Genomic DNA, 26,759 nt, shown 5'->3' with positions numbered 1-26,759 from the left:
TATCCCAAACTACTCTATGAGTAGTTTATGTTACCAGGAGAGAAAGGGAAGCATGACAGACCGTGGGTCATAGCTGTTCCTGTCCCACAAAGAACCATCTATGCTGAGAACAATGAAGAAGCCATGCCCTTTTTGTTGATTCATCCAAGCATAATTTCTAGAGCTCAGAATGAGCTTGACATTAGTCTATAGCTACAGACCATGATGCTTAATCAAAATGTATCTAGTCTCTGCGACAGCAATGATGATGTCACTGTTGATGATGGAATTTCAGCCAAAATTTTAAATAAGTAAAAGTAAATATGAACAATATCAAAAGTATACTATAAAATGACTGTACATTCATATATTATTTATCATTCCTGTTTCATTTGCCTCTTAAATAGCATTTTATTTAATTATACAATGTACTCATTTCCTCTCATTCTCACTTTTAGAGCTATGCTGATAAAATGAAATGGGATCTTAATGACTCAATCCCTCAAATCCACTTTCATCTGAAATATATATATTTGTGACAAAAATGATAGTGTCATTCCCCCCGGAGAGAAGCTTCATGACCCCATTGGGGTTTTCTTGACAAAGATACTGGAGTATCTTTACCATTTCCTTCTCCAGCTCATTTTACAGATGAGGAAACTGAAAGAAATAAGGCCCATGGTAACACAGCTATTAAGTGTCTGAGGCTGGACTGGAACTCAGGTATTTCTGATTCCATGCCCAACATTCTATTCACTGTACCACTTAGCTGAGAGTAATGATATAGATAAAGTTTAGCTAGATCTCAGCCAATCACTCAACAAAACCTTTCTTTTGGATAAGAGGAAAAGATTTAGGATACAAGACATTATATTTAGTCTCTCTTTTTTTTTACAGGGCAATGGGGGTTAAGCGACTTGCCCACACTCACATAGCTAACTAAGTGTCTGAGGCTGGGTTTGAACCCAGGTCCTCCTGAATCCAAGGCTGGTGCCTTATCCACTGTGCCACCTAGATGCCCCCTATTTAGTCTGATTTTGAATTACTTTTTGCCATTTTGGAGAGAGGTGATTAAGTGCCCCAGATCTCTGACTCTGGCTCTAGTGCACATTTTTGTTGATGATTTGGATGAAGCTACAGATAGTAGCTCATCAAATTTTCAGATGATATCAATCTGGGAGGGATTCCTAACATTCTAGATGACAGGCAGGATCCAAAAATATCTCCATGGACTAGAACAATGGGTTGAATCAAATAAGATGGCATCTAATGTAGATATATATAATGAATATGTAAATGAATAAATACAAGGTACTTGTTTAACACAATTGCATTTGATACATGATAGAGAAAGACATTGTTATGCAATAGCTCCTGGAGGGGAAACATGAAAACATTTTTTTTTGGGTGGACTTTGAGCTCAATATAAGTTGATAATATGACATGGCAGCTCTCAAAGCTTCTGAGAATACTTCTAAATCTGAAATCCTGTGATTCCTTGTCTTAATGATCTCAAACCAGGATTTTGCTCTCATCTGTGTTTTCCTCCTTTACATGGCTTCATTTTTTGACTTCTTTCCCGACTTTTACAAATCATGATACTTACAAATTGATGTTAACTAAAAGAAATACAAAGTAGTGTGATATACTGGAAAGAGTAAAGCCTGCTAGATTTGCATCATGGGGCTGAGACCAGCTATATGTCACTCAAAATGCTCTGGGCCTTGACTGGTTTCTGCATCTGTAAAATGTGGATAATAATACTTGCATCACTGACGTGCAACCTTAAAACACTTAAAGAAATGTGATGTATTTTATGTTACATCAAACATGGGGAAAACATACAATGTACACACAACTGGTGAAGTTGTTTATCACAAGAATACTAATAAAGAAGTGATATTTTAAATATCTGGATATCTGTTTCATTTCCTATTTTGTTCTCTCTCTATATATAGGTAGTTTGAATTTCAAAGATTTCTGAAAGAAATAATGGGGGGCTGCTAGGTGGCGCAGTGGATAAAGCACTGGCCCTGGATTCAGGAGGACCTGAGTTCAAATCCAGCCTCAGACACTTGATACAAACTAGCTGTGTGACCTTGGGCAAGTCACTTAACCCTAATTGCCTGGCCAAAAAAGAAAAAAGAAAAAAAAAGAAATAATGGGCTCTTCTAAACAACAATCACATAACTACTTCTAAATGATGAACTCTAAAGTAAGAACAATAAAATAAGGCAACATACCTGTGCTTGTAGTCCTTTAAGACCCTGTTAGTATAAAATGTAGCAGCATCATTCATCTCCTTGACATAAGGACCTGGTTTGGGGGACTAAGAGAACAGCACCATCACCCCAGCACAGAAGAAAAAAAAATTAAAAAGCAAGAAAATGGTTCAGAGAAAAAAAAGATAAGCAGTGGAGATAGTGATACTTTAAAGTTATTAAGTAAAAAAATAAGTGCATTAAGGCTAGTGAGGGTGATTCCATAGGTTGCATAGAATACTTTAAGCAGAATAAGCAAAGGACTATTTGGTGTAGGCTGAAACGAAAGAAGAAAAAGCCTCTGCTAATGCATCAGGCTAAAGATGAAGAAATAGGAAGATGGAGTTTATATCTATTTACATGTATAAATATTAGCTGTGACTTAACTACCAAAAGGGTGCCAAGATGAGGAATCCCCAAATTATGGTCTAGACTTACCACTGCTATCCATCCTAGTGCAGGGATACTTTCACTCACAGCTGAAAGATGATTAAACATTTGGCTTCCCCGATTTCTCTCTCTGAAAGTTTGTATTTCCTGAATCTTTTCCGATATTGGTTTGAGAAGAGCAGCCACATCATTCTGAAAAGAGCCAAATATGAAATATTGTTATTGAAGACATAACAGAAACAAAGATGCTCCATTTATGTTGGCCTAATCAGAAGCTGCCAAGATTTTCCATTTGTCTGGTGATCTAAAGTAAACATATGTGAAGTTTCCAGAACAGAATGGGTTGAGTTTTTTCCCGTTACAACTTGCAAATAGTCATCTTCCAAGCTTTCAAAAATTCACATCTTTTTCCAGGTTAATAATATTGTCTTCTAAGATATCAAAAAATACAACAGCATCAAAACACTTCTATGTAGTCATGGTCCATAATGCATATAGTGAAATGAAACACCAAGAAAAAGAGCTCTTAGATTTGTCAAACACTTTGTAAATATGAGTCCATTTGAAGATCCTGTAAAATAAGTTGCTCAAGAATTATTATTCAACTTTCCAGATGAGGAAATCAAACCTTGGCCATAAAGAAATGACTGGTCCAGATCACATATTGGTCAGGGCAGAGCTGACTAGAACCCAGATTTCTTTATGTGGCATTGTATTTTTATTAATTTTGTTAACCATCTCCCAATACTTTTTTGTTATTTTTATGATTATTATTGCCTTATTTGTCATTTTGTACAAGAAAACTTGATTAAAAGGAAAAAAATGAAAGGGAGTGAAAAATAGCATGCTTCGTCTGTTCCATCAATATCAGTTCTTTCTTTGGAGGTGGATGGCATGCTTCATCAATAGTCCTTTGGGATTGTTTTGGATCATTGAATTGTTGAGAAAAGTTAAGTCATTCACAGTCCAGATTTATTTATTTATTTAAAAAATTTTTTTTGCAGGGCAATGAGGGTTAAGCGACTTGCCCAGGGTCACACAGCTAGTAAATGTCAAGTGTCTGAGGCTGGATTTGAACTCAGGTCCTCCTGAATCCAGGGCTGGTGCTTTATCCACTGCACCACCTGGCTGTCCCCCAGATTTATTTTTATACCACATCCAACATACTTTCCATCATAACCTTCATCCAGAACAATTTATATCCTGAAAACACCAATGAATAACTCAAACCTAAAACTGTTTTTCTTCTAGTTGGAATGATCTGGTTTGTCTTCCAAAACTATACAAATTCACTTCATACTTGACGATTTTTAGAGTCCCTGGATGCTGTGCAAAGTTGGCCTAAAATTATTAGAATGGTGACTTCTGCTGAAAGAAACCTGACATGCCAGTCAGGTGGAAACATATTACTGTAATAGACACTATAGAAATGCTATATTATTTCACAATTTCTCTCTTCCATTCTCTCCTCTGCCTCCTTCTAAATTTTAAGGAGTAACTACAATGCCCCCCTATTACTCAATCGTTTCTCTTTTGTGATATGCCACTTAGTAAAATTTGAAGCCTTGATCTTAGCATTTATTAAGCACTAACTATATACCAGGTATTATGCTAAGAAATAAGGCAAAAGACATTCCCTGCCCTCAAAGACCTCGAAGTCTAATGGGAAAGACAACATGCAAACACCTATGTATAAACAAGATACATATGGGATAAACTGAATATAATTGGCAGAGCAAAGGCCCCAGCATTAAGGTGGGGGGTGAAGGAAGTGAGAGATCAGGAAGGGCTCCTTGTAGAAGGTGAGACTTTTCTGAACCTCAAAGGAAGCCAAGGAAGCATTCTCCAATATTCTGTGGTTTTGTTTGACTAACTTCTCGGATGATCTCTTGCATTTCACTTTGTCTATACAGCCAAAGGAAATATTTTTTTTGAACTTGGGGTCTTATGGTCAAACCCAGACCTGGTAGAAATGTCAGAGCCCACCTAGCCCAATTCCCTCATTTTACAGCTGGGGAAACTTAGGCCCATGGAAGTTAAATGACTTACCCAGGGTCACAAAGGTAGTAAGCATTAGAGGTGGGATTTGAATCTAGGTCTCTGATGTCAAAGTCAATTCTCTTTCCACTGTACCATGCTGCCTTCCAAGGGAAGAAATTATTCCCCAGAGTGGAAAAGAGTCCTTGGTTTTATATAGGCTGCTACAAGTCATAGGGCAGCAAAGTGGTACCATGGATAATGTGCTGGGCCTAGAGTCAGAATGATCTGAGTTCAATTCTGCCTTGACATTTTTAGCAGTGTGACCTTGGGCAAATCACTTAATCCTGCTTGCCTCATTTTCCTCATCTGGAGAAGGACATGGCAAACCACTCCAGTATCTTTGCCCAAAAAAACCCCAAACTGGGTCACAAAGATTCAGACATGGTTGTAATGACTGGGCAACAAGCTACAAGTCAGGCTCCTAAACCTTCCTGGAATCATTGTTTAAAAAGCAAACCTTTCCTTCTACTGAAAGCAGGCAAAAATAACCACAATGCAATGCATGATAGGCGCTTCTCACAGTATCCTCCCAAAGGCACCAAATTTTAGTCTGTGGCTGCCATGTTTGAGACCCCAGCTGCAACAATCTACAAAGCCATAACAGTCTTAATGCTGGGACCCTTTTGAGAAAAGCCAGGAGAGCTGAATTGTTACTGATCACTGGCCTATGACCCCCAGAGAAAAAACAACCAGGGCCAATGTATTTATAATATCAGATAGATTTATTAAGTCGATTCTTGTTTATCTTTGACTTCCCAAGAACAAGAACAAACCATAAAGTTTGAGAAGATGGAGGATTTTGGAAGATATTTTATATCAGTTATCTGATTAAGACATCATAAAGATTGGGAAAGTCTGCTCCTGCCTCAGTTTGGCAATAGCATGCAGAAACTCAAAGCTATCTCCCCCCCCCTTTTCCTGTGTTAAACATGTAAGGCTGGAAGTATGGAGTGCCACAGCTATGAGGCCGTTATAATAAACAGCAAAGCTTTTATTTGGTGCCAGCAGTTTTCTCCTACAGTTTAAAGTAGGTTTACATTCTCAAGCTCTTCTTGAACTTCTGCAGTGGGGTTTCAAAACAGAGAATGTTGTTAGCTTTATGGCCTGTTTCCAAGAAGGCTTCACAAAGGTTCTAATGGGGGAGGATGTTGATAAAGAGACACTTTCACCTATTTAAGTGTTGAGCACATAGTAGGTACTCAATAGATATTTGTTGAATTGAATTGAAATAGAATTTTTCCCTAAGAGATGAGGGTCAATTGCTTAATAGGTTTCAAGGATGTCTTTATTTAGAGTTTTAGTGGCATCTTTCCTTATTTGGTTAACAACTCAAGCACTCATTGGTTATGCACATCTGGAATGACCCCACTCTGAAATAATTCTTTAACTTTTCTTCAGGCTTCATTTACTCACTTTCCTAAGGCAGAATCATGTTTTACAAAGCTAAAGCTGGTCCCAAAGATATGAGGGCAGGGACTCTCTAGGCTCCTACAGTCCATAGATTTCAAGGTACTATGAATTTAGAGATTCCAAATGGAATAAATCAATAAGTATTAAATGCCTTCTCTGTACCTGACACTGTGTTAGGTGCTGGGCTGCAAAATGCAAAATGTCACCACTGCTGCCTGCAGGGAGCTAACATTCTATTGGGAGGAAGGCATCCTGAGCACATGTAAGTATGTTGTTGTTAAGTCATTTCAGTCATTTCTGACTCTTCACGACCCCATTTGAGATTTTCTTGGCAAAGATACTAGAATGGTTTGCCTTCTCTAACTCATTTTACAGATGAAGAAACTAAGGCAAACAGAGGGTAAGTGGCTTGCCCAGGGTCACACAGTTAGTAAATGTCTGGGGCCAAATTTGAACTCAGGAAGATGAGTCTTTTTGACTCCAGGTCCAGTGCTCTATGCACTGCACTACATAGTTGTCCTTATGAGTACATGCAAACTATGAATAACATGAATACAGGGTAATTTTGCAGGGGACTAGGAACTAGAAAAAAATCAAGAAAGACTTCATGTAGGAGGTGGCACTTAATCTGAGTTTTGGAAAACAGACAACAACCAGCTTCTCAGAGGATGAGGTGAGGAGGGAGAGCAGTCCATGCACCTAGGGCAGGTAGTACACAGGCAACAAGGTGAAAGATAAAATACCACCTATAAAGAATAGAAAGAATTCTAGCCTGGCCAGACCACAGAGTAAAGGAAGGGGAGTACTGAAGGTGAGAAAAATAAGTTAGGATCAGGTTGTGAAGGGTTTTAATAGCAAAGCAAAGGACTTTTTATTTTATTCTAAAAGTAATAGGGAGCCCCTTCAGTTTATTGAAGAGGGAAATCACATGGACAGATCTGCATTCTGAGAAAATAATTATAGCAGCTGTGTGGAGGACAGATTAGACTGGGGAGAGAAGGGACAGAGAGATCAATGAGGAGATTGTTGAAATGGTCCTGGCAAAAAGAGACAAGGGTCTAAACTAGTGTGTTGGTTGTGTGAGTAGGGAGAATGACCTTATTTTAGTATATGGTGTGAGATGTTGGTCTGTACCTAGTTTCTACCATACTGTTTTCCAGTTTTCCCAGAAGTTTTTGTCAAATAATGAGTTTTTGTTCCAAAAGCTTGGATCTTTGGGTTTATCACATACTAGATTAACATAGTCATGTACTATAGTATAATTTCTATCTAGAGAATGGGATATTTTTGAGAGATGTTATGAAGGCAGACGTGGCAAGATGAAGCAACTGACTGAATCTGTGGGACGAGTGAGAGTGATGGATTGAGGCTGACACAAAGGCTGTAAACCTGGGTGACAGGAAGGATGATGTTTCCTTCAACAGGAATAGGGAAGTATGGAAGAGGGATGAGTTTTAAAGACAAGATAATGATTTCTATTTTGGACTTAGGGCATTTAAAATGCTTAATGGGCCAGAAATAAGTTATCCACTTCATTCCCTATCCAACAGTGACTTGCAAAAAAAATATTTCTGAGAGATATATTAGTCCCACCATACATCATTATATTTCAAAGAGTATTCCAAGACTTACAGGTCTTTGTGACCTTAACTTCTGCTTTAGAGCTGAAAGATTGATATGTATTATCATTCTCATCTCAGTTTAGTCTCATGAATAACTGGATTGTTTTATAGAAAGAACTAAAGCTAGAGATTGACCTCATCAAGCTACAGCAAAGAGTTTAGCAGGGGCATGGGGGTGAAAATAGCACCATACTCTTTATGAGGAATAGCTCAAAATTCTTCAAATAGGAACAAATTGTAGTATATGAATGTGGTGGAATACTATTGTTATGTAAGAAATGAGAAAAGAGATGAGTTCAAAAAGACTTGTATGAACTGATACAGAATGAAGAAGATCCAGAAGACCAATTTATACTATCACATTGAATTATAAAAATAAATATTTTGAAGACTTATAAGTTGATGAAGAACTAAATGAACAGAAATAGGAGAAGAATTTATTCAACAACACACTGTAAAGACAACTATGAAAGCTGTAGGAATTCTGATCAATGCAATGATCGTACATGATTTCAGAGTACCAGTGATGAAGCATATTATTCCTTTACTGTCAAAGTGGTGATGGATTTAGTGCAAAGAATGAGGGATAGCTTTTAAAAAAATATTTTTATTTATTTTATTTAGAATTTTCCCCAAGTTACATGTAAAAAATAAATCATTTCACATTGATTTAAAAAAACTTTGCATCCCAAATTTTCTTCTTTCCTCCCCACCCTAAGAAATCAAGCAATTCAATGTAAGTTATACATGTGCAGTCATGCAAAACATCTCCACATTAGTCATGTTGTGAAAAAAACAGACAAAATACCTTTAGAAGGATGAACTAACAAAAAAATTATGCTTCAATCTGTATTCAGATACCATCAGTTCTTTCTCTGTAGATGGACTGCATTTTTCATAAGTCCTTCTGATAGCATCCTGCTCATCATTTCTTTCAGCTACTATTCCTAACTGTATTACCCTCCATTCTATTCCCTCCCCTTGATATTTACTCTATTTCCTATCTTCTTTCACTTCAAAAGTGTTTTGCTTTTTACTGCCCCCTTGATATTTACTCTATTTCCTATCTTCTTTCACCTCAAAAGTGTTTGGCTTTTTACTGCCCCCTCCTCCAATCTGCCCTCCCTTCCTTCACCTCTCCCCCCTTATCCCCTTCCCCTCCCACTTTCCTGCAGGGCAAGATATATTACTATATCCACTTGAGTGTGTATGTTATTCCTTCTTTGAGCCAATTCTGATGAGAGTAAGGCTCACTCACCCTCCTGCTCCTTCCCCATCTACCCCTCTACTCCATAAGTTTCTTCTTGTTTCTTTTGTGAGCTTCTTTACCCCATTCCACCTCTCCCTATCCCTTTCTTCCAGTGCATTCCTTTTACCCCTTAACTTTATTTTAAAGAAGTCATCATGGGGCAGCTAGGTGACACAGTGGACAAAGCACCAGCCTTGGACCCAGGATACCCCAAGCCCAAATCTGGCAAGGGATAGCTTTTTTGAACCTCTCAATGAAGGAATTAATTTTTTTGATTATGCATATTTACTACAAGGAATGTGCTTTTCTTTTACAATGGAATAGGATGTGAGACAATAAAATAGATTTCTGTTCAGTTAAAATTGTTTTCAAAAGGTGAGATCTTTTTCCATCAAAAAAGAAAAAAAGATATCAAATATAGAAAAGACAGGAAGAAATCTCATGTAGGCATCAACTGCATAAAGATGTCTAAGCTAAGGATGTTTTAAAATAGTATTAATATGTTCTAACCAACCCCCCATGTAATATTAAAACCCCCCAACTTTTGTGACATTCACTGTTAGTGCAGTCTTTAAGACTAGTCCAATCTATATTCCTGGCTGAACCCTAAAGGCTTCCTCTGTTTCCCCTTGTGCTGGTATCTTTCACAACCAATGTTCTAGTTCCTATTCCCTCTCTCAAACACTTCTATATTTCTGCCTTCTCCAAGTACTCTGCTCAATCCAGCCCCATCCCAAGGCTAGAATATTTGCCCCATTGAAGCACCTGCCAATGACCACTTTTTTCTCCCTTTCCTCCCATGCCAAGACAACATACCCCATTTATAACATTGTTCCTACAGAACTATGTATACCCTGTAATATGTTGCTTAAAGTTGTGCTTTTGTTTAACCAATTGAGGTCTAGAGGAGTATGCCTTTATGACAATAATGAATGTTACCATGGATTAATAATAATGTCTATTCATTCTGGCAGCAGAAATACTCACTTGGTTGTACAGCAGATAGAAAACAGATTAATCTGTAATGATATCTAAAAGAAAAATCCTATCTTTATAGTAACTTATATTAAAAAAGATCAGAAGTGGCAGAATATATCCTTTAAATTTATATTTAAAAAGAACAGTTGAAATAGATGAATCCAAGGAGCTTAGTTAAAAAAAAACTTTAAATATGTCTTGGGCACATGCTATGAAAAATGACCTGTCACTGAATAAGGGACTCAGTTATTTAAGAACAATTTAAGAATCCTGGCATAGATACTGTAAATGTATTGCCATTATGACTTCAATCATAATTTATTTGATTTTCAACTACATGCAACAGCTGTGCAAGAAATACCAAATTAATCTCGTCATCTTTTTCTAGTCTTTGAAAAGAATGGGGGTACTCTTGGAGAGGTGGGTGAAGTGGGAGGTGGGAGGGTAGGGAAGAAGATAAGGTAACAGGGATAGGGTAAAAAAGAGAGGCTGAGAAAGAAAATACTGAGTAAAAATAAGATGGAGGGAAATTTTCTGAATCCCAATATTATGATGAGCCACCCAATTAACTCTCCCCATATTAAATTTTGCCCTTACACCATCAAATGGAGAATGGCTGAATAAGTTGTGTTGTATGGTTGTGACGGAATACTAATGTGCTATAAGAAATAATGAGCTCAGTGATCTTAGAAAGACATGGAAAGACTTGCAAGAAATGATGAAGAGTGAAGTGAGCAGAACCAAGAGAACATTGTATACAGTAATAGCAATATTGTTTTAAGAAATACTTTGAGTGACTAAGTAATTTTGACTATAAATACACAAATTAAAAATAAAGGACATATGAAAAAAAGATGCAATCTACATCCAGAGGATAAAGAACTGATAAATAGCAGTATGTATAGAATAATTTTGTATATATATTCATACACATATGTATGTATATGTGTATAAATATACATATGTGTGTGGAAAATAATTAAGTTAACAATATCTATTATGTGCCAAGCACTGTGCTAAGTGCAAGGATAAAAATAAAGGCTATATATATAGAGAGAATAATTTTACACACATATATATGCACATACATACATATATGTGTATATGTGCATATATATGTATATAGCCTTTATTTTTATCCTTACCACTTATGTGCCCGGCACACTTTAGGTATTGTTAAATTAATAAATGCTTGCATCAGCTGTTAAGTTTTAAAAGCTGTGGAGGTTTTATTCAAAGATCAAAGACATTTATAGATGCTACATATAATAGCCTCTTGAAATGTTGATTCTTATTTGTGACCACAAGGAAGGTGGAGGTGTGAGTGAGCTTCTCCCATCCCTTAGGTACAAGTGATTTAACAATAGTATTAAGCAATTTATAGACTATAAATTGTGATATTCTTTAGTAGCTTAAGCAAATGAAGTAATATAGATACTGAAAGGAGCTAATGCAAACCCCAGCTTGTCTAGTCTAAACTTACCAAACCAATTGTGGCTAGGTGTAGCTACCAATCAGCTTAAAGGTCAGATACTTAAAATAGTAACTTCTCAGCTGAAATGGGCCAATCAGAGCTGCCAAGAAGTTGGGAAGTCACACTTAAAGCAATATGGTGGAAATTCTTGACAGCAGAAAACAACTCAGAGGAATGGGGCAAGTGAGGCTTCATCTGAGATGGCAAAGAGGCATTCCAATAGATGGCTTCCTATGTTATGAGCCTGTTAAGTAATAGGGCTATTTTAAGTAGGGTATATAGAATGGCAAGTGACTATGCTGATATCTGACTGGTGGTTTTTTTCTTCCTATTACATACTTATTGTATAGGTACCACTTGGATTGTGTTAAATTTTGGGAGGAGTCATCATGTATAAATGTCTGTGGATCCTGAGGTTTGAGGTCTTTGGGTCCTAGACCTGAGACTGGCTTTATTGTGAGACAGGATCCCCTCTTTTAATAAAATTATTTTCTTTGGCTTGGAGACTTTGTTTTTTTCTTTATCTAACACTGTGATTTAGAAATTTTCGCAACAGAGGAAAATCTATTCTGGAATGACTCAGGTAGTTCTATGTATGAACAAGGGCAATGGTATATTTATGTGCTTGTGTGTCATGGCCTCTCCCATCAACATCTGAGAACTAAAAGATATGTGGATTGTCAATCATCCAGTGCTCAAACTGACTGGTCAATCATTACTTTTCACTCATTAACTTGAGCCCCTATATACTGAATAGAAATAGATCTCCTATTCTTTCCAGATCTGGAATATTGCTTTAGTCATTCAAAACTCATGCTCATCATTAAACAAACAATTTAATTAAACTCAATAGAAGCATGGTAAAATCAGAAGCATAACACGTATGTATCAGAGAAAGTACCATCCATTCATTTCCCACTTCTAATCCTTTAAAGCATAAAAACCCTTCTCAGGATGGAGTCTAATTCCTCCCTGTTTAGTCTCCCAACCACAGCATGGGAGTGGAAGGCATGATGTTTAAACCTACAAATTGCATAACAGGTACTGAAGATGACTCTTGGAGTGTTCAGGGTTTTCTTGTTTTCAGTTTCATTGATGCCTCCAGAGTCCTCTGGGGGCATTATGTATTATTCTGGATCAGCAGGGCAGCATCGAATAGCCTTTCCCTTGTTCTGGCTTTAACTGTGTCTCTGGTCTACAGTAGCTTAGAGTACTGAAAAATAGCTCCTCCAAGGCCCATCTCAGCCTGGGGGAAGCTGTAGGAGATACAGTTTTTGCAGTAATACTGATCACTATTTTTCTCTGTTTTTTTCTTCTTTAACCTCCTTGAATGTGGCCTGCATCCTCTGCCACAGTCTTCCTTCAAGTTCATTCATCCAGTTTGACTCCATGTTATGGCATCATCACTAATCAGTTGATACTCCTACTGTAGGCCTGTCTCAAGCCTCGGTAGCACAGGTGAGACCTGGCATCAGTAACTGCCCTTCTCTAACCAACTATGCTCAGGCAAATACTTTCTAAATTAGATGGTTCCATGAACAAATGTATTGTTAAAGCATATTCTTACATCCCAAACACTTGTTTCAGGTACATATGTTTATATTACTGGGAAATAGGCCTAAAACAGAAAAGCTTGTTATAACTGGCAGCAAAATAAATTTCTATTTGTGGACAACTGGAGAACACAATGTTTTTTCTTCTACTTCCTCAAGGTTTCAATATATGCATGTCCATCAATATACTCATTCTGAGTTCTCTTTATTGGTCAGAAAACTTTTGTGAAATTCCCAAGCTGCCTAATAAAAACCCTCACAAAAACATTTACAAAAATTGCACAGGAGTCAAATCAAATCAGCATGTAATTAGTGCCTACTATGTGCAGTGAACTGATAAAATGTACTCTGACAAATATTTTAGAAAATATTTGAGGGACCAGCTAGGTGGCACAGTGGATAAAGCACCAGCCCTGGATTCAGGAGGACCTGAGTTCAAATCTAGCCTCAGACACTTGACACTTAGTAGCTGTGTGACTCTCGGGAAGTCACTTAATGCTCATTGCCCCGCAAAAACAAAGCAAAACAAACAAACTTGAAAGAAATGTCTCCAGAAGGCTTCATTTATTCATTTCATGTTTTTTTAGGGTTTCTAATTAAAAATCTATCTTTTTTGAATCCTAGAGGTTTCTTTTCTGCTTTTAAAATTTAATCATATACAGTAAAACCTTGGATCATCTAGAATCCTTACATAAATCAATCATTCTGAATGGCCAAGTTTTCCAAATAATAGAGGGTTAGGCATTCAAGTACTGAATTTTAAAACTATTTTGGATGAAAAATTTTCTAAAATGTACCATGTAGCTCCTCATTGTCTTAAAGTACACAGAACATTATCTCACTGTTTCTTGATCTGATTCACCCATTCTACACACCAATGACAAATTCATCTTCTTGATAGACAAGTCTCACCATGTAACTTCAATACCTAAAAACTTCCAGTAGCTTACTGAGTCAAGTCCAAACTTTTTAGCCTGATACCCAAGTCCGCTACCAATTAAGTTACATTCTGTCTCTCTGGCTTATGTTACCTGCCTTTCTGTCATGTATTCTATGCTGTAGCCAAACTGAAGTACTTACTGTCCCCTTAATACATTACTTACATTACATTACATACAATACTGCCTCCATACCTTTGCTCAGTCTGTTCCAAAAGCCCATAATGCTTTCCTTCCTGGGTCTACCTATTAAGATCCTATTCACCTTTCTTCATCTAGCTTAAATGCCTCTTCTGTTCTGAAGTCTTTCCTAATTACCCCGAGCTAAAGAGATCTCTCCTTTTTTGTTGTTCAGTCATTTCAGTTGTTACCAACTCTTCATGACCCCAACTGGATTTTCTTAGCAAAGATACTGGAGTGGTTTGCCATTTCCTTCTCCAGCTCATTTTAAATAGACATGGAAACTGAGGCAAACAGGGATAAGTGATTTGTTCAGGGTCATCCACTTTAGTAAGTGTCTGAGGCCACGATTTGAACTCAGAAAGATGAGTCTTCCTGACTTCAGGCCTGGCACTCTATGTACTGCACCACCTGGCTATCCAAAGCATGTTTTATCTTCCTACTAAAATATATTTTCAGTGGAGGACCAAGTCTTATTAATTTTGTTTCTTATTCAACACCTAGAGTAATGGTGTGTACAGAGTGGACACTTAATCCCATGTTTGTCACCTACAAGCTATGGGCACACCCCAATTCTCTGTCCCGAGAACCTATTTTCTTCTCTTTAAATACTCTCTTCTTGGGTGATCCTATCAGCTATCATGCTTTTAATTATCATCTCAAAGTTATGACTCTTGATTCTATATATCCAACCTTAGTCTCTCTCCTGAACTCTAGTTCCATACCACAAACCCTTGTTTGGAGATCTGGATGTTCTATTACCCTCCCCAACTCAACATGTCCCAAATGGAAATCAATATATGTCCTTCTCTCTAAAGCTATCTCTTTCTCCCAATTTCCTCATTTCTGTTTAGGGCACTATCATTCTTCTTTCCAATCACCCATGTTAATAACCCTGGAGTCATCCTTAATTTTACCTTCTACCTAACCTCCCATATTCCATTCATTGTCATTTTTGTTCTTCCAACCTCCACAACATCTCTGACATCCATAGCTTATCTCTACTCACAAAACTTCTTCCCTGGTTCAGGCCCTTATCACCTCTCACCTCAATTACTGCCATCATTTCCTAATTGTCCTGCCTGCTTCCTTTTACAAACCACACTGGGATCATTTTTTATCTTTGACACTTAGTAGATATGTGACCATGAGCAAGTGACTTAGTTCATTCAAGCCTCAGTTTCCTCATTTGTAAAAGGGTGTTAATGCCTTGTAATATCCCATTCCCAGGCTTCTTGTAAGGATCCAATGATATGTGCTCCGCAAACCTTAAAATGCTATATAAATGTCAGATGAAGATGATGATTAGTTAGGGTTAATGAAAGAGGAAGTGACAGTAGATAGGAAACTAGCCTCAAAGCCAATGTGTTCTATATTCTAAATTCCATATAATGGCCAATGGAGACATTGGATTTTTTTTTTTAACTTTGTATCCATAGCACATCAAACAGTAGCTGGCAGACAGCAGGCACTTAATAAAGGTTTGTTCAAGGTACAAGTTCTGCCTGTGACACCTATTGGCTGTGTGACTTTGGGCAAATCAAGTGACTCTTTAGAACTTTATGCAGCTCTCTAAAATGATATAAGTTGCAGAGAAGGTTCTTACCTGCACTGGTAGAGGGTGTTTCTTCACCCTGAAGTTACCTATACCAATGAAATCACAAGTCTAATCCCTATCCTTTTTCCTATGGTACTTAAATGGTGCTGATTATACTTTCTGGAAGACATGTCATATATGTGGCAGGCCTAAGTCTTAGAAAATGAAAAGAAAGAGGGTTGAATTCTTTGTTACTTTTATTTCTCTTTTTCAGGTGAGTGGAAAAAAATCCCAAACTTGTTAGTAGATCTTTCTCCTCTTTTCTTCTCTTTGATTTTCTGCTCTATGGCTGTTACAAGGCAGTAGTTAATCATTGCAGAACATGGACCATTAATAAGGAAAAAAACAGGAAGTAGAAAGAGATGCAAAGCATCACCATCTATTCATTTCATTGTTTTCAAATGGCTACCCAGCAGCTAGTCATAGGCACAAGTTCATTTTTTATTCCAGACACTCCTGGCCTTGGCTTTTTACACAGGATATTCTGCATGCTACTGATTAGCATTAGAGAACAAAGTTTACCAGCTGCAAAATCAAGTACCAGCTTGACCACTGGTGTCTTGCCAACTTTATCTCCCTTTCCTGGATACCTTCTCTTACCTCCAGATTTTTCTCACTTCCACCCCTTAGAGGTTTTTTTTTAATTTTACCCAATGTTTTAATATATGTGATCCCCAAATAACACATAGTGCCCATTTCTCTTCCCCCGCCTTCTCTTTTGCTGGCCAGCATAACCAGAAACGTCAATTAGTTGTACATTTATACAAAGGAAAAAATTACATTCTTTTCAAGGTGCTGACTCAATGGTGAATTCCTGAGATCTGAATTACATCTACTTACATCTTGTAATACATAAAACATGAAATAAAATTCTGAAACATGAAATGAAATTCTGAAATCAAATTCACTTATATCTCATAATAGAGATACAAAACATTGAAATGAAACTCTTCCAAAAGAAAGGGCAAAACAGGTCACTCAAAACGAAATATTGCTTTCTTTTCTCCTACTGCTAAAACTCCAATCTGAATAAATAGACAAGAATTCCTAAGGGTCTTGAACAATTGCCTTGAGCATCTTGAGTAAATAAACGGTTGGAAACTCTAAGACAGTGAGTTACTTCAAGCTACTTAATTCAACTTAATACAACAATGTATTAAATCCTGTGTGTAGAGTGCTGTGCTAAGGCTTTTGGAGGAGGAGAGAAGAGGAGAGGAAGGATAATATAACATACCATACATAGTCTTGCTGTTATGGGAAACTATAGTTTAATAGGGGTTGTTGATCAAATACTCAAATGGATCTCTGATGTTATCAATATGGATTTTCTCAGATATGCATATCACCATCCACTCATCCATCCATCCATCCATCCATCCATCCATCCATCCATCCATCCATCCATCCATCCATCCATCCATCCATCCTTTGTGGCTCTTGTTGCCAAGATATGGTGATATGACATATACATAAATAATTAGAATTCAAAATATAACATAGTAATACATGAGAGGTACCCTACATACCTCTTTGCTATGAAGGGCCTGAGAGGATAACGATTAATATCAGCTGAAATGAGCAGAGATGTTTCCATGGCAAAAGTAGCACTGAATTTGGACTGTGAAGAATGAAGGTATAGTTGCTGAAAATATAGCATTGTTGGATTGGGTAAAAAGTAAAGTCTATAATTAGTTATGGAACCCACTTAGTAAGAAAATTGAGAATAAGACAGGTGGCCCCTCTGAGGACATGACCTTGAGAAAAAGTACTAGCTAATTTGTTTCTGTATATTCAGTTCTTACAGTGAACAATGTACATGGAGAAGATATGGAAAAAATGTTATAAATGAGATTTCCTAAGTGACACTGGACAGTGTGATTTTCATGATATTATAGTAGAATTTTGTTAAAAATAGCCAAGCCCAGGAAATTTTGGATGTAGTTCAACCATAGTCCTATAAGGGCTTGAAAAAAGCAAAAGGATTGGGGGTAAGGCTGAAATCTTGCCTATAGGTGCTATCTAATCATTGGGCAGATTTGTAAAGAAGTCCTTAGAAGGAAAGGGGGGTGGGAGAGGGGGGAAGAGAACAAAGCATTAAATACCTACTATGTGCAGGCACTATGCTAAGTGCTTTACAAATATTATCTCATGTGATAATCACAACAACCCTATGAGTTAGTTAAGTTAGGGCTGTAAATAATAAATAACCCCACAAAGAGCTTTGAATACCATAAGGCAGTCTGGAGGTTTTATTAAAGTAGTCTGCAAGGAGGCAAAGCTGTGAACCAAGCAGTAATTCCATGGAGAGGCCTTGGAGAAGACACATAATTATCGTAAGTAAGGGTGGGGTTTGTTTGAGTCAATCAACTATAACATCCCCACTTAAAGTAAGTGACAAGATTCTATAGTCCCTATACCTTGTCCTGGTGAGTACACTTCTCAACTGAATCATCAATCACAGGTTTTAGTATAGGAGAAAAAATTCTTCAATTAATGTAGATGTCCTTGAAAGCTCCTGGATGAATTAAAGTGATGTTACACAGGAACTATGCTCCAGGAAACTTGGTCACACTATGTGGGTCTTCTGTGAAATAGTAAGCTAGTTTCAGAACCCAGGGATTTGAACATCTAGTAGCAGAGTAGTGGTAGCAGCCAGGCCTTTGAGACGAAACCACTTGGGTAAGGATAGTCCTTTGGCTCCAGACTTTCCCCTTCTCCTCCCCAACCTTGGAAGAGGAGGACCTTCAAAGCTTTGAAGGGTGCAGAGGATTTGAGCTTTTCTGTTGACATCCTACTAGCATCCCGGAAACATCTGAAGGTAGTGTCTGAATTTGGATGTGAGGATAGAATGTGCACAAGGAGGAAAGGCAGATTCAAAGCTCTGTAAAGAGTCCAACAGAAAAACTACCTTGTACCTAAGGGGAACATTTTGAGGACTCCATCAAAAGGACCATCAGGATTGCCTTTTGCAAACATGCACATACTTTCTAAGTCTGCATCCAAAGTCTGACTTTAATTAAACTCATTTTCCTCAAAATATCTCTTCAGCCTTTCAAAGATGACGACTAACTCAGTCTCATGAAAAGATGTTCTCTCAGTCCTTTATCTCTACTCCACAGTCTCTCTCAACCATGGCAGTTAATTCTCTCCACATGAGTTATTTCTCTTCAAGATTTTTTTCTCTCCAAGATAGTCATATTATTCAAAGAATGCGAAAGAGGCAATTTAAGTTAGGACTATATATAATACCATAAACATCTGTATTTATGTATCATCTATCATATCTATCTATCTAATCTTCTATCTATCTATCTATCTATCTATCTATCTATCTATCTGTCTGTCTGTCTGTCTATCTGTCTGTCTGTCTGTCTGTCTGTCTGTCTGTCTGTCCTATCATCTTCATCATCCACACACCCACCCACCCACCCACCCACCCATCCATCCATCCATCCATCCATCCGTTGTCTCCCTTTATATATTGTAAGCTCTTTGAGGGCAGAGTGTTTCATGCTTGTTTTTGTGTACCCAGTATATAGTATAGTGCCCAAAGTACAGCAGGTGTTTAATAAATTCTTGGTAGATTAATTGAGCCTGGATGAGCTTGATGTCAGGCAGTGGTTGTGGATACCCATGAAAGATGTTCCATTTACCTTGGGTTCTGGTGAAAAGAAAATGATGAAATTTGAGAATAGAGAAAAGGTGCTGGGAAATGTGTGTGTGTCACTTATCCTTATTACCTTGGTTGTAGTTAGCCTTAAAAAAATTCCTTCTTAGCAAGAAATACCCCTGGGAGGAATCCTGCCTTCATCAGAGATCAGTTTTCTTCTTAACTATCAGTTCAACAGGGATTGATTGTCAGTAAGAGCCGAGAAAGGACCCAGATTAGGTGTCTGAGGAGATTGAAGGGTAGGGATGTGCAGGGGAAGTGGGGAACTCCAGGAGCAAAGAAGGGGAACTGATAAGGAACTAGGGGTACCAAATCCAAAAATTTTCTGCCTAAAACTTTTTCTTCCTAGTTTTGCCATTTAAAATCCTTTCAAATCCCACCTTTGGCCTGGGTACCATAGACCTCTAGCCCCTACTATCAATGGCTCAGTGGCAATGGTCCTGAAATACTTAAGCACTGACTGAATGGATGAAATCCAGCTGACCACTCTGAGATCTTGGCAAATATTGTAATTGAACATCTGTGGGTTTCAGTCTCTCCATTTGTAAAAATGTAGTATACTATTACTCCCTACCAATCCTACAGTGATATGGGAATTAATTAACAGGTGTTAAAAGCGTTTTAAGATCCTTGATTTGAAAGGTCCATTGTTGAAGCTGGCAAAATTCACCTTTATGAAAGGAATCTTGTTTACTCTTCTATTCTACTAACTCTAATTCTCTCCTCATCTGCCCTCCTCGCTGCCCTATCACTGCAAACCAAAAATACAACCAAGTACTGTAAATTGTATTCTAGGATGCTTACTATTGGGTACAAGAAGGCTACAAGGGAACATTTTATTCTCTTAGGTTTGAATTCCATTAAAATAATCTTCATATAAGAGCAATGTAGAATGATTCTCAAAGACAGAACTGGGAAAACCATCCTTTGGTAAAAAGCACCCTCAGGACAGAAGAACAAGAGCCACTGTTTGGGTTCCTAGATTATATATACACATGATTCACTTTTTCCTTGGTAAATAAAAAACCAAGCAGTTTGGCTTTCCATAGGCAGCTGCTAGATACTCTTTTCCAAACCATTTTCATGATGGGATTTCCTTACTTGACACAATTATTCCATAGTGCTCAATGAGCTAGAAGTCTCCTATAGAAGTGAATATTCTCTTGGATGCCACATAGGAGTTTATTGTGTTTGATTTAACTTGGTATATACATGGTGCCTCCTAATTGAAATTATATGGTTTTAGCAAACACACACACACACACACATTCAGTCTAATATACTTCCTATATGATTTTTTGGCTTCTAAAATGCCAGGGAAACAAATTAAGAAAAATAAGAAAAGCTAAGAAGTTAATAATACAGGTAAAGCAATGCAATCTCTACTGTGTTGGCTAAAGTCAGATTACTAGATGCATTTTGGGGTTAAAATTAAAATCGTGTACTATATCACATAACCCCAATAATTCCTCCAGATGCACATTTGACAAAGGACTCTCCTGTGGTCACATAATCCAGGCAGCATGTTCAACCAAGGCAAGAATATAAATAGGAGCTTGTTTATGATCAGGTCTAGCCTGGAGGGGGTGTATGCATCAGCCACCAAATACAGGGGGAAACCTAAAGTTGTCTCTCTTTGAGATTTTGGCAACCTGCCCCAGCTTTAAGTCCCTACCGATGGGGGGAGGATAGCTTTCTTCTGATATCTAAAGGTCATAGCAACCAGGATGTTACTAGTGCTGCTTATGACAGTGAGGATATCCACCCTTCTCAGACTTCACACACACACTTGTCAGTGCCACTCATTTGAGAATTTATCATTTGTGACAACCCTGATAACTATTGCCCTGTTGTGATTATTTTCATTTCAGGAAGAGGCCTCAACTCCAATCCCAATCTTTTGCTAAACAGTTAGTTGACCTTGAGCTATTCCTTGTCCTCAGTTTCCTTATCTGTAAAACGAGGGGGGGGGGAAGGGTTCAGGTTTTTAAAGTTCCTTTCACTTCTAAAAGATTCTATGGGTATTGTCTCATTTTCTTAATCAGATGATTAACTTCTGGAGGACCAACACAACTTTTTTTTTGGCAGAGCAGTGAGAGTTAAGTGACTTGCCCAGGGTCACACACCAACACAACTTTTTATACTTTCTCTTCCTCAGAGTGCCTAGGAGAAGACCTTGAGAACAGCAAACAATGGGGTATAATTGATCAAAAGCTGGCCTACAAGTGACCTTGGGCAAATGACTTCACCTCTCAGTGTTCTAGGTAATTCAAAGGCTAAGTTGCAGAGAAGATGCCAATCAACACTGGGAGACAGACTATGCTTCTTCCCTCAGAGTGCCTTGTCCTGATAACATCTCATAGCTAGTCTTTACCCCTTAAAAAAAGTGATCACTAGATATTTGTGGATTTGATGCAGGTTTTTTGTTTGTTTTTGATGTAGTTTTAAAATATGGACCAAGGATTTTATTTTACCAGATTTAATGACTCAGGGAAGTAATCTGAGAATATCAATGGAAATGATGTGTGTGTGCGCGCGCTCGCGCAGGCATGCATGTGCATGTGAAATAGTTCTTAAGCTAGGGCCATTTGAGTTTCAATTTATTTCTAAGGATCTAGGTATAGTTCTTTATCAGCATAGTTCTTATTCAGTTAAGGAAAAGCTGATTCGTTGGTTGTTATCCTTTGTTCTCAAAGAGGACCTAAATGACATCACTATGTTAGCGTCAAGGCACAGTGTGTTAGACTCTGGCTGACCAAACCAATACAAGCTTGGAATGCTCTACCACAAGTCAGCCATAAATAGTCCATATGGACATTTGTAGTGGAGATGGCTTTCAATTTGCACAGCCCATGTTTCTTTTGAGCTATTGCAGGTCTGCTTCTCTCATAGGGCGCCTCACCTTCTTTGATGCCAGCACACCATGCTTGTTGGTCCTTTACCAATGTCTCCCATGTCACATAATCAATTCCAAAGTTCTTCAGGGAGACCTTGAGGATGTTCTTGTATCACCTCTTCGGACCTCCATGTGTGAATTCTCCATAAAATAGCCTTTTAGGTCAGCCCATCAGACATATACTCTCTGCAGTAGAGTTTGAACGCTTGGCAGTTTAGCCTGAGAAAGGACCTCAGTGTCTGGTACCTTATCCTGCCAGATGATCTTCAGAATCTTCTCAAAACAATTCAAATGGAAGTGATTCAGTTTCCTGGCATGGCACTGGTAGAATGTCCAGGTTTCACAGGTATACAACAATGAGGTCAATATAGTGGCATCACAGACCTTCAATTTGGTAGCATTCTAATACCTCTTCTCTCCCACACTTTCCTTCAGAGCCTCCCAAACACTGAGCTAGTTCTGGCATTTGTGCATTAACCTCATCATCTATGTGTGCATCCCTGGAAAAGCATACTGCCAAGGTAAGTGAACTTATCCAAAACATTCACTATTTCTCTATTTGTTATAACTGATGGTTCTAATATGAGTGGTGTGGTGCTGGCTAGTGGAGAATTTGTGTTTTCTTTATTTCTTTTCTTTTTTTTGGTGAGGCAATTGGAGTTAAGTGACTTGCCCAGGGTCACACAACTAGTGAGTATCAAGTGTCTGAGACTGGATTTGAACTCAGGTCCTCCTGAATCCAGGGCCAGTGCTGAAATTTGTGTTTTCTTAGTGTCAACTGTTGGGTCAAAATTAGCACAAGCAGCAGAGAATTGATCTATACTTTGTTGCGTCTCAGCTTCAGAGACTGTACAATCATTTGCAAACAAAAAATCATGTACCAACTGTCCCTACACTTTAGTCTTGGCTTGTAGCCTTTTCAAGTTAAGTAACTTATCATCAGTGCAGTAGTTGACTTTAATGCCATTTTTATCCTTATTGAAGGCATCTGACAACATTGCTGAAAGCATCATGCTAAAAAGCCTGAGAGGAAGCACAAAGCCTCGTTTCACTCCATTGGTGACTAGGAAAGCACAAGAGCATTGTCCATTGTCCAGAACCCATGGAAGCATGTCATCATGAAACTGACCTATAACATGGATAGATTTTTCATGGCAGTCAAGCTTTTCCATAATTGTCCAAAAGCCCTCATAACTTACAGTATCAAAGGCCTTGGCCAGATCGACAAATGTGGTCTACAGACCTCTGTTCTGCTCATGGCATTTCTCCTGGAGTTGTTGGGCAGCAAGCACCATATCAACCATCCCTCTTCCCTTTCTGAAGCCATGCTGGCTCTCAGGTATATGATCATCTTCCAGGTGAAAGATCAGCTTATTAAAGAGGACTCTGCCAAGAATCTTGCCAGCAATGACCAAGATGGAGAGCTAGACACGCTCTGGGATCCTTCCCCTCTCCAATATACTCATAACCCTTTTTAAGTGTGGCCCAGGATAGGTCAGGGAAGAGTAAATAGGCTGACATAGTGGACCCATGGTCTAGAGAGTTGTCTAGACATCTAAAAGCTTAAATGACTTGCGCAGGGTCACACAGCAAGAATTTTTTCTCTTTTTTCTGTCTCTCAATCTCTCTCCATTCCTTTCTAACTCATTCTATCTCTGTCTCTAGCATTAATTATTACTGATGTAGCACATAAAATCTATTACCATGTAGTCTATAAAAATTAGAATGAAAACATCTGGGCAGAAAATTGGCCAACCTGGTGCCAACAGAACAGCAACATGTCTTTCTGAAAATAAAGATAATTGTGCAGGTCACAGAGGCCTAAGAAAATCTCAGAAAATATTACTCTTTAAAAAGAAAGCAAATAATTACCCTAACTCTTTAATAAATCTAACTTCAAGCAGTGTAAAACAACCAAGTAAATATTTCACCTATTATAACAATAAACAGCTTGTTATTTAAGCTTGTAGCCTGTACTTAAGATGGGAGGTCTGGCAAGCCATCGGCCAAGAAATGAAACAGTACAAGAAGGAGCTAAAATGAAAGGATAGAAGTCTTTAAATTAATACATATCAGAAAAATAAACAACCTAAGTCACAGAGACAGAGAGGACTCATCACCAGCATGCTGGTCCTGACTCTTTCAATTATTCACTGCGTAACACCAGACATATCCTTTTACATCGCTGTGCCTTGGTTTCTCTATATGAAAAATGTCAATAGTAATAAATGTCTTCTTATCTTGATTTCATAGGCAGATTGTTGAGGTTAAGTCAAATAAAAGAAAATGGTCTCTGAAGAAAATGTGAAAATTCTTTGAGTCTTTTAAAGACAAAGTACTTTGCAAACTAAAGGTCTTGTTAAGCATGATTCTAGCTTCTAGAGTTAGGGAATATGCTTACACCAAGGACATACAAAAGAGTGTAAGGGAGGGTGACCAGAGGAGTTTCTAATTAACTTGATGAGTCATCATCACCCTTAAGGGTGATGAGCCTTAGTCTGGGATTTTGATTATATCTTTCTATCTATTAGTCAATTGTTAAAGTTGTTATTGTTGAGTCATGTCTGACCATGTGACTTTATCCATGAGGTTTTCTTGGCCAAGATACTGGAGGGGTTTGCCATTTCCTTCTCTAGCTCATTTTACAGATGAGGAAACTGAGGCCAACAAGGTTAAGTGACTTTCCCAGGATCACACAGCTAGTAAATGTCTGAAGTCAGATTTGAATTCAGGCTGCTAACTGTCAAGATAATGGAATGTGATAGATGAGATTTGACAGATACTCAGGAGCCCACCTGAGTGGATTACTGGCTGATTTGACTGGATTAGTAGTTGGCTAGATTCTAAGCATATCTGACTGGTACTTGAGAGTACTTAAGAAATCATGGTTCTGGGGGCAGCTAGGTGGCGCAGTGGATAGAGCACCGGCCCTGGATTTAGGAGTACCTGAGTTCAAATCCGGCCTCACACACTTGACGCTTACAAGCTGTGTGACCCTGGGCAAGTCACTTAACCCCCATTGCCCCGTTAAAAAAAAATAAAAATAAAAAAAAAGAAAGCATGGTTCTCAGAAGCTAACAAACTTTGAACTTTTGGCCTAGTCAACCAACCAGCTTGAAGAACCTCCCATTTCTGGGAGGGGCCAGGAAGGAGGAAGGAGAGCCTGCGCAGGGAGCCCTGTCTCTTTGGTCCCTGACATCATGGTGGCGGCAGGGGACTACACAGAGGAGTTGAGGAAAGATAGGATTGCCAGGTTGTAGGAACTCTGTTCTCAACCTTTCTCTTTCTTTTATTATCTTTCAATAAACCCTTAAACTTGTTTATCAGTGATTTTAGTCAGTTTCCCCCCAAAATTGGGGGGACAGATTAGAACCTACATTTAGAAATTTAAATTACATACAACCAAGGTATCATTCTTGAGTCCTCACTTTCATTGCCTGATACCTGATCTATCGACAGGGCTTGTGTAGTTGACATTTGTAAATTGTCTTGAATGCATCCCCTTTTCTCCTCTGACTGCAATGATTATGATTCAGGCCCTTACCACCTTATACCTGGACTGTTTGAATAGGTTGCTGATTGGTCTGCCTGCCACATTTCTCCCCATTGCAAACTTTCTTCCACTCAGTTGTCAAAGTGATTTCCCTACAGTACAGGTCTGGCCATGTCATCTCCCTTCCAACCTACTTCCACTCAATAAACTCTAGTGGATCCCTCTCACCTCTATCATCAAATACAAAATTTTCTGGGTTTCGAAGTTCTTTATAACCCAGTGGGCCTTCCCCCTCCCCCATATTCTTACATCTTAAACTTTCTCCCTCCAGTGATCCTGGCCTTCTTATTGTTCCTTGAACAAGAAACTTTCTCTCTTAATTCTAGGCATTTTCATTTGGCATCTTTTGTACCTGGGATGTACCTCCTCAATTCTACCTCCTGGTTTCTTTCAAGTCTTGGCTAAAATCCCACTTTCTACAGGAAGTCTTTTCTGAGTCCCCTTAATTCTAGCGTCTTCCCTCTGTTGATCATTTTCCATTTATTCGTTTTACATCTTTGTACACAGATGCTGTCATCCCCATTAGACAGTGAATGCCTTGAGAGTAGGGACTATCTTTGACTTGTCATTAAATTCCCAGTGCTTAGCACAGTGTCTAGTACATAGTGGGTGCAGTGGGGAATGAAGACAGATGTGAAAGAAAATAGGAATAAGGTGGCTGAAAGATGTGAACATGCTCATTTTTCCTGTGAATTAAGGGTGCATTAGCTGCTTTGCATTGTGGACTGGAGAGTCTCCACTGAAGACTAGACCCTTTTGTCTTTTTTTTTTTTTAATTGAGGCAATTGGGGTTAAGTGACTTGCCCAGGGTCACACAGCTAGTAAGTGTTAAGTGTCTGAGGCCAAATTTGAACTCAGGTCCTCCTGAGTCCAGGGCTGGTGCTCTATCCACTGTGCCACCTAGCTGCCCCTTGTCTTTTTTTTTTTTTTTTTAAGTTTTTCCCTTTTAGTAGCATGTGTACCGGAGAT

General features: G+C 38.3%; 1 protein-coding gene across 1 annotated transcript in view; it reads right to left on the bottom strand.

Moving 5' to 3' along the window:
• CAP2 (cyclase associated actin cytoskeleton regulatory protein 2) overlaps nt 1–26,759 on the bottom strand; it is a 155,940-nt gene that overhangs the window by 35,898 nt on the left and 93,283 nt on the right. Inside the window, 2 exon segments of the mRNA XM_043975854.1 lie at nt 2,223–2,308; nt 2,679–2,822. Coding sequence (XP_043831789.1) covers nt 2,223–2,308; nt 2,679–2,822 — 230 coding nt within the window.

This window comes from Dromiciops gliroides, chromosome 1, assembly GCF_019393635.1.
Source record: "Dromiciops gliroides isolate mDroGli1 chromosome 1, mDroGli1.pri, whole genome shotgun sequence".
Lineage (NCBI taxonomy): Eukaryota > Metazoa > Chordata > Mammalia > Microbiotheria > Microbiotheriidae > Dromiciops > Dromiciops gliroides.
This window is presented reverse-complemented; position numbering and strand designations above follow the sequence as displayed.